Here is a 17,374-nt window from a genome sequence, read left to right on the forward strand (position 1 = left end):
GGGGGGGGGGAGGGAAAGAAAGAAATATTAAACTTTATTTTCTTTATATGTGATGCAAAGATTTTACATTAAATTAGATTTTTGAGATTTAGTAGTAGAAAAATAACGAAATCGATTGGTAAACTGTATACCCTCGGAAGGCTATTCTGCAGTTATCTACAGTCACCTTATTTATCGGTGTAACCCTACTTTCCCCTATAATTTTATTGAAGGAAATTTATTAAGAGAACTCCTATGCTGCAATATTGCCAGTCGGCAAAGTTATTTCAATTACCATGCTTTGACCAACTGCCTTGAAGCAAATACGAGATTTGAATGAGAATTGTTAAGAAAGCAAAATGTCATATTGTTATTAAAAAATATTTATAATATAATTTCAAAACATCTTTAAAAGAGATGTGCGTAAATGCAAACTTTGGAAACTTGAACGAATAAAATAAATTGACTCGTTGAATAATAAAAAATGGGATGTTAGTTATTGTGCAAATTTCATTTTTCGAGGATTCTCTGTATCGTAGCATATGTCGTATGTCGTCGTCTGGAATGGCAGCTTATATTGCAATCGCCGGCGATTATCTTGACGCATATCAAGCGGCGTGCTGGCTCATCACACTGATAAGCCATCCGACAATTTGGACACGCGCACGATAAGTCAACAGGCGCGTTTCGAATCACTACGCTACACTAATTCCAATCGCGAATTCAATAAGACTAACAAATTCCAAAACTATATCGTTCACGTGGTTTACTTGGATAAATTTACGTGATTAATGCTAATAAAGCTAAATAAATACAGGACGTTGAGAGATATACAAGAAAGATATATTCTTCTTGTAGTAATTTATTAATTTACAAATTGATATTTTACAGACGGAGGATATAGCAAACAAAAACAATTTTATCGTATAAAACGGTATATGAATATTAGCCACGCGAGAAATTCAAGAAATTCATTCTGCTTTTCTTATTAGCTAAATTTTAAGAGTAGTTTCTTTTATCAATAATTGGTGTCAGCAGATTAATATAATTTTTGTTTCAATGTCGTATTTGTTTATTCTGAGACATATTTATTTTCAACATTAATACTAAAAATAATTACTTGTAGACATATATATAACAAAACATTGTTATATAATAATATGTAATAATTTCTATGTTACATATTATTATATATTATATTATAAACAAGTGTAAAAATAAAACAATATTTAATTAAATAAGAAAAAATAAAAGACACCATTTTATCTACCAATGTTTCAGCTTGAAAAACAATCCATATAATACGAACGCAATATTATTTTCTCGCATATAGGCCAATGGCGTCATGCAAATTAATTTTTTTTTTTTACTCTTATTTACTCTTATCTATAATGGTCCCTTATAATATATTGATAAGTCTCATGGTGAAACGTGAATCGCCCTCTTGCTTTTGCAAGCGTCGCTTATATCGCATTATAAAAAGCGATCGATTTTCATCGTGCAGAAAGCGATCGAGGTTCACCATAAAAAAATAAGTTTCTGAATCACGAAGCGGTTAAAAAAAAAAAAAAACTGACGAGACAGAGAGAGATCGCATTCGTCATATTCTCATTATTATGACGGATACACACCATGATATTTTAAATAGTTTAGTTTTCTAACATCAATTTTTGTTAAAATAAATATTGAGATGTTATATCGTACAGACTGTAGTATTTTGTTTGTTATTTTTCTAGTTCTCTTCTCGCTTGTCAAATATGATAATAATTGAAATTGAAAAGTTTTTAATTTTGAAAACTTATGAAAATCAAACTGCTTCGCGATTGTGGAAGACTTATTAGAAATAATCTTTAATATCGATGCTTATACACCTCACAGCGTTTCAGTCGTCAGAATGGTATGTCAATACTCACTTCAAGTACCATTCCAAAACAGATATTCTCAAATATTAAATTAAACATTAAGAAAGAAAAATTTCATACGCTTAATCATAGTTGTCTAACATTTTCCATATAATATAATGCACTTATAATGGAACTAATAATTTTATTGTAAAATTTCTTTATACTCTTCGTTAACACACCTTTAAGAATCGCTCTGCGTTAATCTTTATTAAATATTTCTCGTTAAAGTACAACTTTAAAAGTCTCTCCGCGTTAACTTTTGTTAAATTAAGAATTACATGCAACACAGTAATGTAATCCTTTTACCGATACATTGCACTCGCTATGGCTATCGATCAATCGCAGACTTGGTATTCCATGTTGAAGACTTGAGAAAAAATTATTTACAAAAAAGGAAGAGAAATACTGCAGAGAAATACTGCATTTTCTCGCGAACGTAATCGATCGACCGATTTTGAATCGAAAATTTGCATTTCGTTACCGATACAAACGAACCGCAATTATACGCTCGGCCTAGAGATACTTCTCGTTTCGCGGGCTAACGGGCCGTGCCCAAAAATTATCGTGGGCACTTGTTAGCGTACTAATGGAACTCGTATAAATTGAGCATAATTTCTTTTATAAATTACTTGTGACTTTATTTTGCTAAGATTTAGAATATGGATTTACTTGATAATTTTTTTTTTTTTTTATTCGATTTCTATCAGCTTCGATGGAGAAAGTTATACGTGTATGAAAAGGAAATTTAATTTTGATGCAAATTCCAATTGGTTTTTGTGTACACGCTATTCTACTTTAGACAATATGATGAATTTTATATTAATTCACGAACGATGATTATATTCCGATGTCGATTCAATGCTTCTGATTGATAATCTCGTTTGATAAGGTTAAAATGTCTCGTCACTCAAGTCACGATGTACATATTTGTAGGATTGTTATCGAACAAAGATTACACTCTTTGATCCACGCTCTTCTCACACACACACACACACACACACACACACATAGAAATATAAATCGCGAAATATCGTAATAACGCTGTCACTTACGCACGTAGAAATAAATCCACTTTACAGATCGGTTACATCGATCCCGGTTATCTGTTGGATTAAATCGCTGATCAAGTCCCATCAGCAATTACCTCCCGCTGATAGATTCATCGCTTCTTGTCCCGCGCACACAGCCCTTTCTTTCGTCCTTCCTCGAACGACGATCGATCAAATCTTCACTTGGGGAGAGAGAGAGAGAGAGAGAGAGAGAGAGAGAGAGAGAGAGAGAAAGGGGGGGGACGAGTGTAAGAAAAAGGGGAGATGACGCTATCTCGTGCCGAAGAAGCCGAGCGTCTTCAAGGTGTCGGTGACCCTCCTGATCAGTTTATCCCTGTAACGCCATATCGTCGTGTCGATTACGCTATTCTCCCGATATTCCACGCAAGTTTTCTTTAGCGATCGCACGCAGTCGGCGCGATAATGCTGCAGCTGCGCATCTTCGGTCTCGATGGGGTAACTGGTGCATCCGGCCCCCAGGCACGCCAGCGGAAAATGATTGTGTAGAGTGACCACTCGTTCCGGATTATGGAAGCACTTGATATATTGGTTTGGTTTCGTAAAGTTTTTCGAGCGGTATACGTGTTGAAGCATGTGCATGTACCTACAAGGAAAATTTTCAAATTTATCAAGAAGAACGTTTCTCCGCTTTCTCGTGAGCTGAAATTTCTTGGCAAAGATGATATCAGTAGAGGAAGACGTGTCAAAATTAACTAGAAATTTGGAAACTTTTTTTCTCACAGCAAAATCGTGAGACGAGAAGAATATTTCATATTCCAAAATTATAAACGGAAAGTATATACTTACTTTAGCAAATTACGAATTAAATATTCTAAATCTTGTACTCGTTGGAAAAGAGAAATAAGGAAAAAGCAATAATGTAATTGATAACGTTAAATAAAATTGCTCGTACGTTCGTGAGTTGTAACGCAATGTGAATTTTTCGTTGAAAGACATATATGTCTATTCGATTATTCAACTTGCCAATCCAACTCCTTCGTGATTGCAATTTTTGTAAATCCACGTTGCAAAAATGAAGATTCGTGAGAGTAGTTGCAAATTGGATAGTCGGATACTTATGTAGGAACGGTCGATCTACGCGGTGCGACTTGGCGCGTGAAAGTGGTAACCTTACTACTCACTTGGGTATGTCCTTGAAGTAACCGTGAGAGTGCAGTAGGTCGTCGAGGAAGTAGACATTTCTGACGTTGTACGAGGCGCGAGTCTCGTTCCGTATTTGCAGGGCCTTGGGCAACACCCGGCGCATCAGCTCTCGCCAGGTCGCGTCCTTCACGGGCATAATCACCTCGTCGACGTCCAACAGGGCGATATACTCGTACTCGTACATGTGCTTGTACAGACAATCGTTGTAGGGTATTAGCTCGTTCTGCCGCTTGTGATTGGTCTTTTTGGTGAGATACATGTGCTGAAAAGCGGGCACGTTAGGCTGTCCGCCTGGTAGAGTCAGCGGGGTCACGTGCACCATACCCAAGCGCTGGTAATGTCGCAGCACTTTGGTCACGTTCGGGTGCACCTGCAACTCGTAAAAGTAGATCTTGTCGGCACCCAGGAGGCTGATCAGCTCGATCCATTCGACCAGTCGAACCGACAGATCCTCGTGCAGAAAGTCCAAACCCTTTACGCACACCGCAAAGTCCTTCTTGCCCCGTTCGGGCTTGTTGTAAATCACTCGAAGATGATTGGTCGCCGTGTCGCAACGTTTCTCGACTATGGAAACGGATGACGGTGGCTTACCGTCGCGGTACGCTTGCGGCGGTACCCTACACGCTATCACGTACGGCTGATAGATACCTTGCTTGTAATTGCCCCATTTAGGATACCAAATGTATTTATATTCGAGCGTTTCGATGATTTTCGGCTCGCTCTCGCCATCGTACCACAACTGACAATACGTCTTGACGATCGGTTCGATTCGATCGATCATGCCAACGATCCTTACCGCCGGTCCGATCTTCGATAATTTTCGATTGTCGTAAAACGCCCCGAAAAATTGAAACGTGCCGTTGCTGGTTCGCAACGTTTGCCAATAGATATTGTTAAATTCCAAATCGTAGATCTGCGGATATTTCGCGCAACTCTCGTTGCCCCGTTTCGTCAATTTGCTATTTTTCGACCAATCGCTCAGCGGTAGGCTCGGTATTCTCTCGGCGATCTCCTCGATCAATTGCTGCTCGGTCTTGGCCGGTCTCTTGTCCAGCAACGGTTCCAATTCGAGCGCGCTTCTCATCGTCGTCGTCGTCGTCGTCGTCGTCGTCGTTGTCGTCGTCGTCGTCGCTTCCAAACGATTTCTGAGAGTGGTCAGAGTGGTAAGCAGAGCAGCGTTTCCGCCAGAGTTGCCGAGGTCGCCCAGTGAAGACCTTTGCAAGAGATATCGGGATAGACTCAAACTTCCCGAAGAACCACGGGCGTTCGCACCTCGATCGTTACCGATCTGACCGTCGATCTCCATCAGATTACCGATTCCATCCTCGGCCGTGGGCCCACCACCGTCTTGAGCCCGTAGAGCCCTATTTTCCAAGTGACGGAACTGTATCGCTGCGATCATCAGCAGTCCCCAGGCAAACACGAAGACGAACGCACGCTTCGCGCATCTCGATGAATTACCGCCACAGCTCTGTATCGTTGTCATCCTGTTTAGATTTTCCGCTTAGATTTTTCCTTGCTGACCCCTTCTCGATCACCGCCGACGGACGACGCTGGTTCCCGTCGTTGAATCCCCGTTAATCGTTTTACTTAATCGTAAACGATTAAATCTGAAACAAGAAAGCTCGTCGTTCACAAGTGTCGATTCAACCTTAAATCGATCGACGTAGATAGACGATTGACTAAATTTTATTCTAATTATTTTATTCTAAAAGTATTTATTCACTTCTTGGAAATATTGATAAAAAGATTTATTTACCAACAATTTCTTTTTTTCAGTAGCTCAACGCTAGCTTTAATTTGATTTTTCTATTAAAAGTTTCGAATAACTTTAAAAATTATTGTAAATAAAATTTAAAATTTCCATTATGTATAAAAGGGGAAAATTTAATAGGTAACAATTCGAATTGTAAAATCTTACATAATATATCTTATTTATTTAACTATCACGATGCTCTCGTTTGATTTGGCAACGTGGGAAGTCATTCTCTTGAAGGAAAATGAAATAAAGCGAATCATTTGTGAGTTTAAAATGAACGAGACGAAAGCTATGAAATAACACATGGCTAGTTGATTTTAGAATTTAGGGCAAGAGACGAGATAATGTCTTTAACTGTATAAGGGACACCCGCTACCGGTAGCCAGTACTCGACTATCATCAAGAAAGCGAGCGACCCTGTCGGGCGAAACCCCGTTGGCTGGATCAGGCGAGTTTCAGGAGAGCGAGAGAGAACGAGAGAGAGAAGCGCGCAAGACCCGCTCAGAGATACGTGGAACCGGTTATGCTGATGGCAAACTGTTTTTCACCTTTTGCACCTCGCTCCAACTAACCTCCTCCCTTCTTGATCACCTCGGCCTTTTACTCGACGATGTTTCCCCTCGTCTCTAGTCTCTTCCTTTCCTCTCCCTCTAAACATAGGCGATGATGGCGGACTCTCAGGATCAAGTTTAACCACAACCTAGGATTTTCCTTCAAGATTCTATTTCTACTACGTTTGTTTTATTGTTTCTATTTGTTATTTGTACGAAACATTATACTGATCGGTATTTAATAGATAAATAATTTAATCGATAACTATTCTCTCTCTCTCTCTCTCTCTCTCTCTCTCTCTCTGCCTTGTTAATTTAAATTCTATCAATAGACAGGGACATATTGGAAAAAAACACAAGTAAAAAGAACTCTTTTCTTCAAGTAAAAGAAGCATAGAGGATATTGCTGATAAAGAGGGATGAGAAAAAATATTTTTTTTTTTTTACAAATAATTTCAGTCACACAAGTACCATTTTTTCATATAATTGAAAAAATTATCAGTATATGACAATTAAACTAGTAATAAAATTATCAGTATGTGTCACAGTGTATCTAATCGTCAAGTTTATGCACTTTTTTGTGCAATTTTTATTCGACGATTTTGTAACATTAGTTTATCATAAAATCTTTTTTTTTTTTGAATAAACGGTTATTCACTTCATTTAATTTGAGGGATTATTAATTAAGAGATTATTAACGATGATTTATTAAATATCTATCATCATGTGCTAAGTTTGACCGAGTCGACGATGCCGCGACGTAGCAATTGCATGAAAGTGCAACTCGCGTATGTACGTGCGACCGCGATGCCACCTCGTTCCCGTTTAATTCAGGCACCGTTCTTATCGTCCCGTTCAGAATTAGCAATCCCGCACAACAGCGGACCGGCCGGCCAGAACGCAAATTGCGCGGAACGAACGCGTTCGTATCAACTTGATCGTCATCTTGCGATATAACCCTCCCATTAGGTTCAACTGTGTTTATCTGTTTTTATCAAATGAGAAATTTGATTTTTTTCTGAAATTTATCACTGTAAGTAAATTTCAACTTTTTACTTTTATTAATGTTTAAATAAACTACTTTTCGGACTTTTCAAACTTGAAAACTTTTCAGATTAATCCTTACTCATGATCAAGATTATTATTTTCAACATCATAATGCTAAATAAAGCATTTTCCCAGCGATATCGAATAATACAATAACTATATTTTGTTCATATTATAAATTAAAAAAAAAGTTTCCACGATTGCGATAAGATAGTGTCGAAATAAGTTAGATTACGCGCTAGAAACGCATGATAGAAACTAAACTAGAAGGGACTAGATATCCCAAAATAGTTAAACATTTATTTACGATCGACGCTAACAGCGTTGATAGAATTTTTACAGGCAACAACAACATGGTGTTGAGAGAAAACAGGTTAATAACAAGCCGAAAATGTGGACAAGCAAAGTTTGTCTCGCTTCTTTCGAGAATTTCCGTTTGACGACAAAGATAAACTAATATTGCTTCTTGTTCGAAGACATTGAAGGAAATTCTTTAATAGTAAAACTGTTTCCCTGTAATCTCTTCATCGTTAGCAGTAATTTTCTTTTTTTTTTTTTTTTTTCGAGAATTGAATAAAAGAAATAAAGACAATAATTAATTTTGATATTTATTGTTAGAATGAAATTTAAATCTCTTTACTAAATCTTTTTATTAAGTAAACAAAGTTGAACCGTATACACACATAATATGCAAAAATAGCCTATTTCTCTGTCGAAGCAATCATGTTCGTTGCTTCCTGATTAATTAATACTGCAAATGTTCGATGGTACAGCGCTCATGTATATTCGCGTGCGAGCTCAAGATCGACAATAAGAAGATTCTATTGGAAAATTAATCCTTTCATGCGTTTAATCGCCCATTAATATAATCGCAACGTCGCTAAATAAATATACATCCTTGTGATTACACTTCAAGGTTTTCGATCAAAAAACATCCGCGAATCTTCGTCTTTCTCGTTCAAAAAAAAAAAAAAATTTATTTCGCCTATGAGCATTTTCTATACGGTAAAATTTCTCAAAGAGTGTGTGTGTGTGTGTGTGTGTGTGTGTGTGTGTGTATGTGTGTGTGCGTGCGCGCGCGCGCATGCACCTCCTCGTCGAATATACATATATAATCCTCTATCCGCTTGCGTCAGTCGCCGATAAATTATTCGTCAATGTTGCATGTACGAGATATATAGTGAGTCACAGGCTTGTGACTGACAATTCCGCTAATCTAAATGATTTCGAGATTTTTACAGAAAAAATATCGATTCGTCAGATTTGATTCGTGCGAATTTTAATTATCTTTTATCAAGCAGATATTTTCATGGTACGATAGGTTATTTTTCAAAATATTGACGAAATATATGATATTTTGAATCGTTTGTTTATATTATTTATATTATCTAACGACATTATGAGGCAAAAAGATATTTTGGGGTCACCAAGTTAAAGACTCATTACGCGTGATCGTGCAAGATGCATCTGCATTCCGCATCTTATGTAATTCCGTTGCACCTTCGCGATTTCTTCTTTCATTGCTAACCACTACGGAGAAGGAAGGATGGAAAGCGTTAAACAAGTTAAATCCCACGAAATCGCTAGTATTATTTAAATCGACAATAAGATCTCATCCGAGGCTATCGAGTTAGAGAATTTCACAAGGTATCGAGGCGATTCAATAACAGTCGACATACTTTCGATGAGTTGTTCATCCTTCGATATGAAACACATAAGAGCGACTTGAGATATCGATATACATGTTACTTTTGCTAATAACATTGTTAATAAGTTACAATTTTCTAATGAAACTAACATTTCTAGTCTCTTTTCTACAAGAGAAAAATGAACATTTTTGAAAAGTAATTTCTTAATATTTGTTTATTCCTCACATTTGTTTCACGCACGATAATTAATGAGGCTTGCATCATTCTTTTATCATGCTATTTTATATGCTGTACGCGACGACGTACATCTCCAGTCTTTCACAGTCGAAAGAATTGAAATGATTGAAATTAGACCGGTTTCAGTGGTCGCTCAAGAGCGAGAGAAAGACGGGAGGAATGACGACATATGCGTGCAGTCCAGCGAGGACGATTTTGTGGAAAGTCGAGTAGAGAGAGCGAGTGATGCTGTTACTGTTGCTACTGCTGGCTCGTACGTTCGCCTGCTCCAATTGCGATTTCTCGCTTACGCGTGCTAATTAACCCTAATTGTACGAGAGGGGAAGAGGAAAGAGAGAAAAAAAACGGGGATACAGACATAGAGAAGGATGGATGGCGCGGCGTGAATAGTGAGGTGGGGGGACGCTCTATAACGGGCGATTTCACCAGTCTCGTCCCATCTCGTCGATCTTCACGATTCGAGAGCGAGATAGCATTCTGTCGTGCAATATCGTCTGCAATTGGTCGTACACAACACACACACACACACACACACACACACACACACACACACGTGCCGCGTATATCGAGTACGGCGTCAACTCTTTTGATTCAACGCAGCACGTTCTCGTCGGTGCCACGCGGTTCCGGGGTGCCCGTTTACGTTTTACATGACACAGTACGGCACCATGTGTTACTTGGCATAACAGCAGATACAAGTTAGATAATTAAATACGTCGATTAATTATCTACGCATTGTCACCGCACGAATCTGCTTCATTATTACGATTGATTCAATGATAATAATTTCTTTGTAATTAATATATAAGAATAAGGACATGGATAATTTACGATTCTGTCACAGTGCTTACTCGATATATCAAAATTCATAGATAGGCTTTGCCTAAAAAGGAAATGAATATTCTTCAAAAATATTTATACAATTTAATATATTTTGCAAGACTATAAATATTTTACGAAATTATATGATGCGTTATATATATATATATATATATATATATATATATATATATATATATATTACTTTTGATATTTTTAAGATGTAATCTAATAACATTTGTAATTATATACGTAGAATATCACCGGAAGAAATTAAATGTTGATGATAATCGATAATGACTTTACAAGGAAACATTCGTTACAAATATATTTTCAATTTCTCTAATTATTTTGATTTTAATTATAATTCTTACAATTAGTTAATAATTAGTTAATAATTTCTCATTTTATTTTAATGTCGATAAGACGTAATAATATATTCGTTAATTTATAATTAAGATTACTAATTTTAAATATTTATCTAATCGAGTTAATTACTTTTACTTTTGTGTATCATATAGACGAGGTGAGATTCTATTAGAGAAAAAATATTTCTCTAACAGAATATCCTTCATAGAAGCGGAAATTAAAACAATAATATTTTAAGAGCACATTTATAATTCGTCGAATCTAATTTTCCATGCAAATTTATGTATCACTCGTGCTGCGTACAGTTACAATATCCGCAAAGTTTAAACGAACGGTTTACGGTTTTTTTGCTTGAGCCGATAAATTTCATAGAATCCGGCTACTTTCATAGAATCCGTGCGATAGCAGTAACAGTAACTAGCTTAGAGGTGAGATCGACTAAATTTGTTATTTTACATTTTTTTATATAATTCAAAAAGAATTGTAAAATCTATTGCAAAGTAATTAATAAGTCAATGTCGAATCTGGAGCGAGTACACATCGGAGTTTTGAATACACAATACGTACTCGAGTTTAACCAGAATCGATTCTATCGCGCAATGATATAAACTGATAGATATTATTTCACAACGAGCGAACGTGCCATGCACATCTATACGTCTGTTACGTTCGAGTGACATCGTTATATTCGAGATGATCGTTATATTCGACTTGAATTATTGTATGAATATGTTTATAGTTATTTAGTTTATAGTTATCCAGGTCTTTGCTATCATAACAAACAGTTGCTCATAATGGAGTAATTTATTTATTGTTCTGTAAGAATACTCGTGTTGAGACTTCATTACACACTTTTCGAAAGCGAATGCTTTGATCTCGTTCCTGCATCAGTATTGTGGACTTTCGCACACACGTGTGGCCATAAAACTCACATTTGAAATCTCTCGATTCTATCGAGAGATATTTGCTTTATCTCTGCTTTTCTTCACACTTTCCAAACTAGAATTTCAAACTAGAACAAATGTCATTGCTTAGCATCACTTTAGCACTGCTTCAAGATATTTCGCATTATAGATGTTCCTTGTATCGTGTCACGTTTGTTAAGAAAATAGAAAAATAGATTAATAATGCGTTTGTAAAAGGTTAAATTAAAAAGAAAAAGAAAAATTTTGTATTACAACAGATGAATTCTCGTAAAAACGTTGATATTATTTTTATGCGGTTTTTTTTTTTTTTTCTTTTAGTCGCCGCGTATATTTTTATCTTTTATCTTGGTATTCATTACATTTCCCAATTTCCCATTTTTCAATGTCTCTAAAATTCGCTTTAACCGCGGCTTGGAGGACGTCACGCTCCGATAAAACTCGCTATTCTTAGCTTGTATCGCTCTTGTCTTTTCTTCCTTTTTCTCTCCTTCTCGCCGACCATGTGTTTGCGCATAAACGTGTAGTTTAGCGAATCACTTTTCATATTATGCCGTGGCAATTAAGCCGGTTATACGTAAATACTTAACGGCACTGCATTGAATGTCGAAACGAGGACGTTGTTCCCTACCACAGGAAGCAAATGGCACTTTAAATTGCAGGCCGCACGCACGTCATCATCTCGTCGAGGGATAACTGCACACGATCCTTCTCTCGTGTGGATGCAATCTTGATTCGACCGACATGGGTGCCACTCGGCTTTTATCCGATCGTTTGCTGCGACGAAAGGCGCGAGTCTCAGACGCGGTGATCGAGCAATTATTTTTTCCTTCCTATTTTGTCATAACTGCACGCGCGCGAGATTTAAGAAAAATGGAAAAAAAAATAAAAAAATATATATATATATACTATATATCTCGGCGACAATGCTACTTTCACGTTCGAATAACTTTATTTATACATATTCTCGCTATAACAATAATCAAGATTTGTATCAATGCGTTTATTTCGCGTTACGTCGCTACCAACGTTATCTAGATTTTGTCTTGATCATGTAAGTGACTTTTACACGGTAAGTAAATTGATAGAGTTTTAAAAAACGCGCAAAAGATGTAAAATCAGAGATTTCTCATAAATCGTGACACTTCCAAAAGCACTTTCCAAGATGATATTGCCGATAGTTCTAGATATGAAAAATTAATTTCTGTTGCATTTCGGAGGTTTCGTCGTGTTGAATAACAATTCAACAATGATGTACGCGAAGACGCAACGTGCAACATTACGCGACGCGCCTGCTGCGCTACGACCGACTTTATCGGGGATGTCAGGTTGTGATACTTGGATTGTACAACCGTTACTGAGAAGAGAGCCGAGGGTCGAGCTTACAATTAGTTGTGCATATTAGCCTTTACATATGTCATTTTTTTCACACGAGCAAAGATTACACCTTATCTCTAGAAAACGACACCGATTCATTGAAACCGCTATATAATCCATAATTGCGATATGTTGAGCGTTTATCAATCAGCTTATTCAAGAAAATAATGCAACCTTGATTATAATCGCATATCTTTGAATAAATCCGAATAAGTTTAACTAGTTAGCCTTCGTGAATTGAAGAGGTGGCGTGGCAGTAACCTTTCATAGAAAATATTGAAAATGAATATTAATAAAGTTATTTAAAGAGTCTCTTCATTTGCAGATGTCGATTAAGCAAATTTATTAAAAGTTCCATGCTTTTTGCTTACTTCGTAGGCAAAAAACATCTATACTCGTATAAATGTTTATACTCTTCCATCAGCGCTTTTTAAAAAAACTAAAAAAATTGAAGATTTCTGTTCTACATTACTAATTGTAAGTAGTTGTTTAATACAATTGTTTAAATCATTATTTTTAAAAATTGAAATTTCTTTGGAGAAATTTGAGAGTGAAATTCTGTCTGGATGAAAAAAAGGCCTGATTAATATTATGAAAATTTATATAAAAGACATTTATTTTTAGAATTAGAAGCGATTCATAAGTAGTGTTTCCTTGAAAGAGGAAGAATGTACTCTAGATTTATAGAGAGTGTTTTGCGTTTTATAAATATCAAATATTTTGCGTATCACATGTGAAACTCTTTCTAATATTCGTAATATAAACTGTTCAAACGTTAATAATCAGCATTATATCGAAACAATATGCTATATTATAATTTCCTCATATCTCTCTTGCGTTATAATGCATTACATGTTATTATTATCATCATCAATTTGTAACCTATTTTTTTTGTTTGCTTACATATCATGAATTATACACGTAAGAATTACAGCAATTTAGCGCGAGAAAATCGCGCTTGTCCTTCGATAGTTGAATTAATTATTTCTGCAAATTAAAAGCTATAGAACAAATGATGATTAATTAGATATGACTCGACAACGATTCGCTTATGAGATTTCAGAGTTGGCAGGAAAATTAGTTTTTACACGTTTTCGTTAAAATGTTGAGAATAAAAAAAATTGTTACGAATGAAAACCTGCTCCGCTATCGACTCGTTACAGACGTATCAAGGTCGTTTGTTATAAAATCTGTCGATTAACATGGTAAAATGTCAGTTTGTTGAGTTTGTTCCGTATGCATTTATCGCGCGTTCTCATTATTTGTCGATAACGGAAATTGAATCCTTCGCTCGTTTTTTCGATTAACGTTATTAAAACCGATTGAATTGGGTCATTAAAGTGTACAATCTACAATCATGTGATAACCGATCGAACAAGCACTGCACATATTTAACTCTTCTCCAGGTGCTTTCACACACTTTCATAATTTGTAGCGTGAGTCCGTGATCAACGGTATTCGACGAAATTCTATGCACCGGGCATACGATGCGTGCACAGTTCCCGATTTCTCCGAGAGAAGAAAAAACGCTACGCGAAGATAGAGAATGTCCTTTGATGTTCTTCGCGATCGCACGTATCTTACTTTTGAAACGCAAAGGGCGATCACACATTTTTTTTTTTTTTTTATCTTTATCCGAATTATTGATTTTGTAATGCAATAAATTATTTAGACACGTGTAATTGCAGAAACGCAAAATGTATTATACATATATACAGAATCCACCAAAGGTAGATTGAGGTCACGATCGCTTTAACGGTAATTCCTTCAGGCAGTCATTTCGTTCACGAAACCATCAGAACGATCGATAATTAATTGCGTCATGAAAATTTCGTCAGTCTCATGACTACTAGTCACGACGTGAATTCTTTGATGAATGAATAATTTGCTCCCGTTTCTAATTTCTATGTTTTTAATTTATGCGTATTAAATTTATGTCTCTTCTTTTGGGTGTGATTGGTTTTATGATTAATTGATCAATTGATTTTTAATTAATGTTTTTCAAACTTTTAATCACTCGAGAAAAGACACATAGCTGAATTCGAGGACGAAAGGAGTGTCGAGTAGGAATGGGATGGAGATGGGACATGGCGAATTAGGAAACTTGATAAAACTTGAAGAGTCATACTCCTACCTATTAAACCAAGTCTCGATACTAGCGGATTCCGGTACCGTTATATGCGAAGCGCTTTGCAACTATGTGAAATAAAAAGTTTAATAGTGTTACTTTCCAACGGGATATTACTTTGGTATTGATTCGGATCATACGGATGATTAGCAGAGATCATTCCTAGCCAGACACAGTGGTTGTCTGTGTGCCGGCTGGCTGTTTCTACTTACGAGATCTACGGGAGGAGACGACGATCGACGGCGACGACCGGCGCGTGATCGTGGTGATGGTCGGAGGAGCCTGGTCGATCGCCAGCCAGTCGTCGTTCGAACCCGTCCGGATAACTTGGGTCGCATCCCGTGTCGCACTCGACGACGATCTCCACCAGGGAAAGAGGAACGAACGGATCCGCCTTCAGCACGCCGACATTCCTCTTCTCTTGGCATATCACGTCATCTCGTCGTACGCTTGCTCCTTCTTCTTCTTATCTTTAACTAGTTTAACCGAGCCACTTTGGTAAAATTGCGATCACTTTTCGTTCAACTCCGTTCTTCTCTAGCTGAAGCTGGATATCCCAAAGAAAATAACACACGTTTTAAAGGACAAAGCACAAACCGGACGCGCTTTCTTCTCGCGATGTTCGCATATACATACATATATGTATAGGTATGCGTGTGTACCGGCTGCTACTGCTACTGCTGCTGCTGCTGCTGCTGCTGCTGCTGCTGCTGCTGCTGCTGCTGCTGCTGCTGCTGCTGCCGCCACCGCGAATGAATGCGACGTGTCTGAATGGAAGGAATAGAGCTAGAAGCAAGCTCGATGTATCTGAATCTTACAATTCTCGCGATCCTTTATACCCTGAACGACCTGAACCATCATTCGCGAGTATGCGCAAATTGTTTCATCATCGTCACTTGTCCGGCTTTGTCCTTCGTGAAGATCACGATACGGTGACTCGTCTTTGCTCTCAATACGATTCACTTTTTGGATTTACCGATTCTTCTCTCCCTTTTCGCCGAGCCGATCACCGGTCGCCGGTCGCTGGTCACCGGTCGCTAGCCGCCGGTCGCCGGTTGCCGGTCGCTACTCGAAAGGATATGCAAGGACCTGTTACGCGCACCTTTACATCAACAGTCGGCACGTTCTCGTCGTGTTCTCCAAATTACAATGTTTGGCACGATTTAATCAAATTGTCTATATACAATAACAACGAGAAACACGATAATGAAAAATTAAATAGCACTGGAGCTCGTTTAGACGAAAGTTTAGACGAAAATACTCATCGTACGTCGTGTCGGCGTCTCGCTCGGAACTGCCGCCAGACGCCAGACGAAGTCTTCGACTAGGGGGCCGTTCGAGGATCGAGAGGGGAGCTCGAGAAAGAGAGAGAGAGAGAGAGAGAGAGAGAGAGAGAGAGTGGTCGATTGGTCAACTTACATGACTTGAATGGGAAGGGAGATTCCTCCGGGACCCAAGAGTATTGGGGAACATATGGCAAGTCTACACCAAGGAAGCAGCGTCTACACCAATAAAATCGAAAAGAAACGACGTCTTTGTCATGGCAAGCACGTGCATATGTGACTCCAGTCCTTCATAGGGCGAGTCACGACGATACTGGGCTCAAAAATATATTAAAAACAATTTTTTACACTTCTCCAGTAATTTAATAATAAAAAAAGATAAAAAATATTTTTATAAATATCTATCTTTAAAAACAATTTGGCGCGCAGTTTGAGGAATCTTGCAAATTCAGCTGGAAAAATGTTGAGCGCTAATTGTAAGAACTGCTTTTCACCGGTACTGTCGTTTCTCATTAGTTTAATTCTATCTTTGCATTTATTTAATCAATATTAACGAAAGATCTTTATTGATCATTTATTTTATTCGAAACAGAATCGGCGTTTCGTTGTTCGTAGAATCTCGTTTTCTACTCTATCTAATCAATTCTTCCAAGATATCAGGTCTGAATGATTAAAGAAACTCTTTGAGTCCATTTATCCGTTATCTAATATAGTTTCCTGAATAACCGAATGTTCGTTCTCTTTTTCAATTCTTGAAAAGCCAGAATTTTCAATTTATTCTCTTAATTCTATTATAAATTATTCTTTTTAAATTTTGACAAAAGTTTTAGTAAAGTTAATTACTAAATTTTAAGAAATATTTTTATAAAAAATTTTTAATTATTATATTATCACTTGTATATTATTACATGTTTTTATACAGTAAAAAATAATGCCAAATCATATAGAGCATTAGTAGAAAAAAGTGATGTATTTAAAAAATGATAATTTCTATAATTATCCAATGAATTGGATCTAACTTTGCAAATAATATCTGCAAGCAGATATTATTATATAATAAATTCTAAAACTCACAAGAAGGTTCATTCAGGTTTAGCGGTTCGTTGGAATTTGCTCGTCGGAATTGGAAATTGTTA

General features: G+C 37.0%; 1 protein-coding gene across 2 annotated transcripts; it reads right to left on the reverse strand.

Moving 5' to 3' along the window:
- Positions 1-833: 833 nt before the first annotated feature.
- Positions 834-15,726, reverse strand: LOC105199711. 2 transcript variants are annotated; one of them, XM_011166912.3, is made up of 4 exons: positions 15,592-15,726; positions 15,168-15,502; positions 4,075-5,706; positions 834-3,536 (listed from the first exon to the last, which is right to left on the reverse strand). In XM_011166912.3, the coding sequence occupies exons 3-4, from the start codon at positions 5,580-5,582 to the stop codon at positions 3,203-3,205; spliced, it is 1,842 nt and encodes a 613-aa protein (XP_011165214.1). In that variant the 5' UTR covers positions 5,583-5,706; positions 15,168-15,502; positions 15,592-15,726; the 3' UTR covers positions 834-3,202. The 2 variants fall into 2 exon arrangements, with proteins under 2 accessions (XP_011165214.1, XP_039313718.1); XM_039457784.1 differs by having other exon boundaries at positions 15,168-15,674.
- Between the last annotated feature and the right edge of the window lie 1,648 nt (positions 15,727-17,374).

Source organism: Solenopsis invicta, chromosome 15, assembly GCF_016802725.1.
Source record: "Solenopsis invicta isolate M01_SB chromosome 15, UNIL_Sinv_3.0, whole genome shotgun sequence".
Taxonomy (NCBI): Eukaryota; Metazoa; Arthropoda; class Insecta; order Hymenoptera; family Formicidae; genus Solenopsis; species Solenopsis invicta.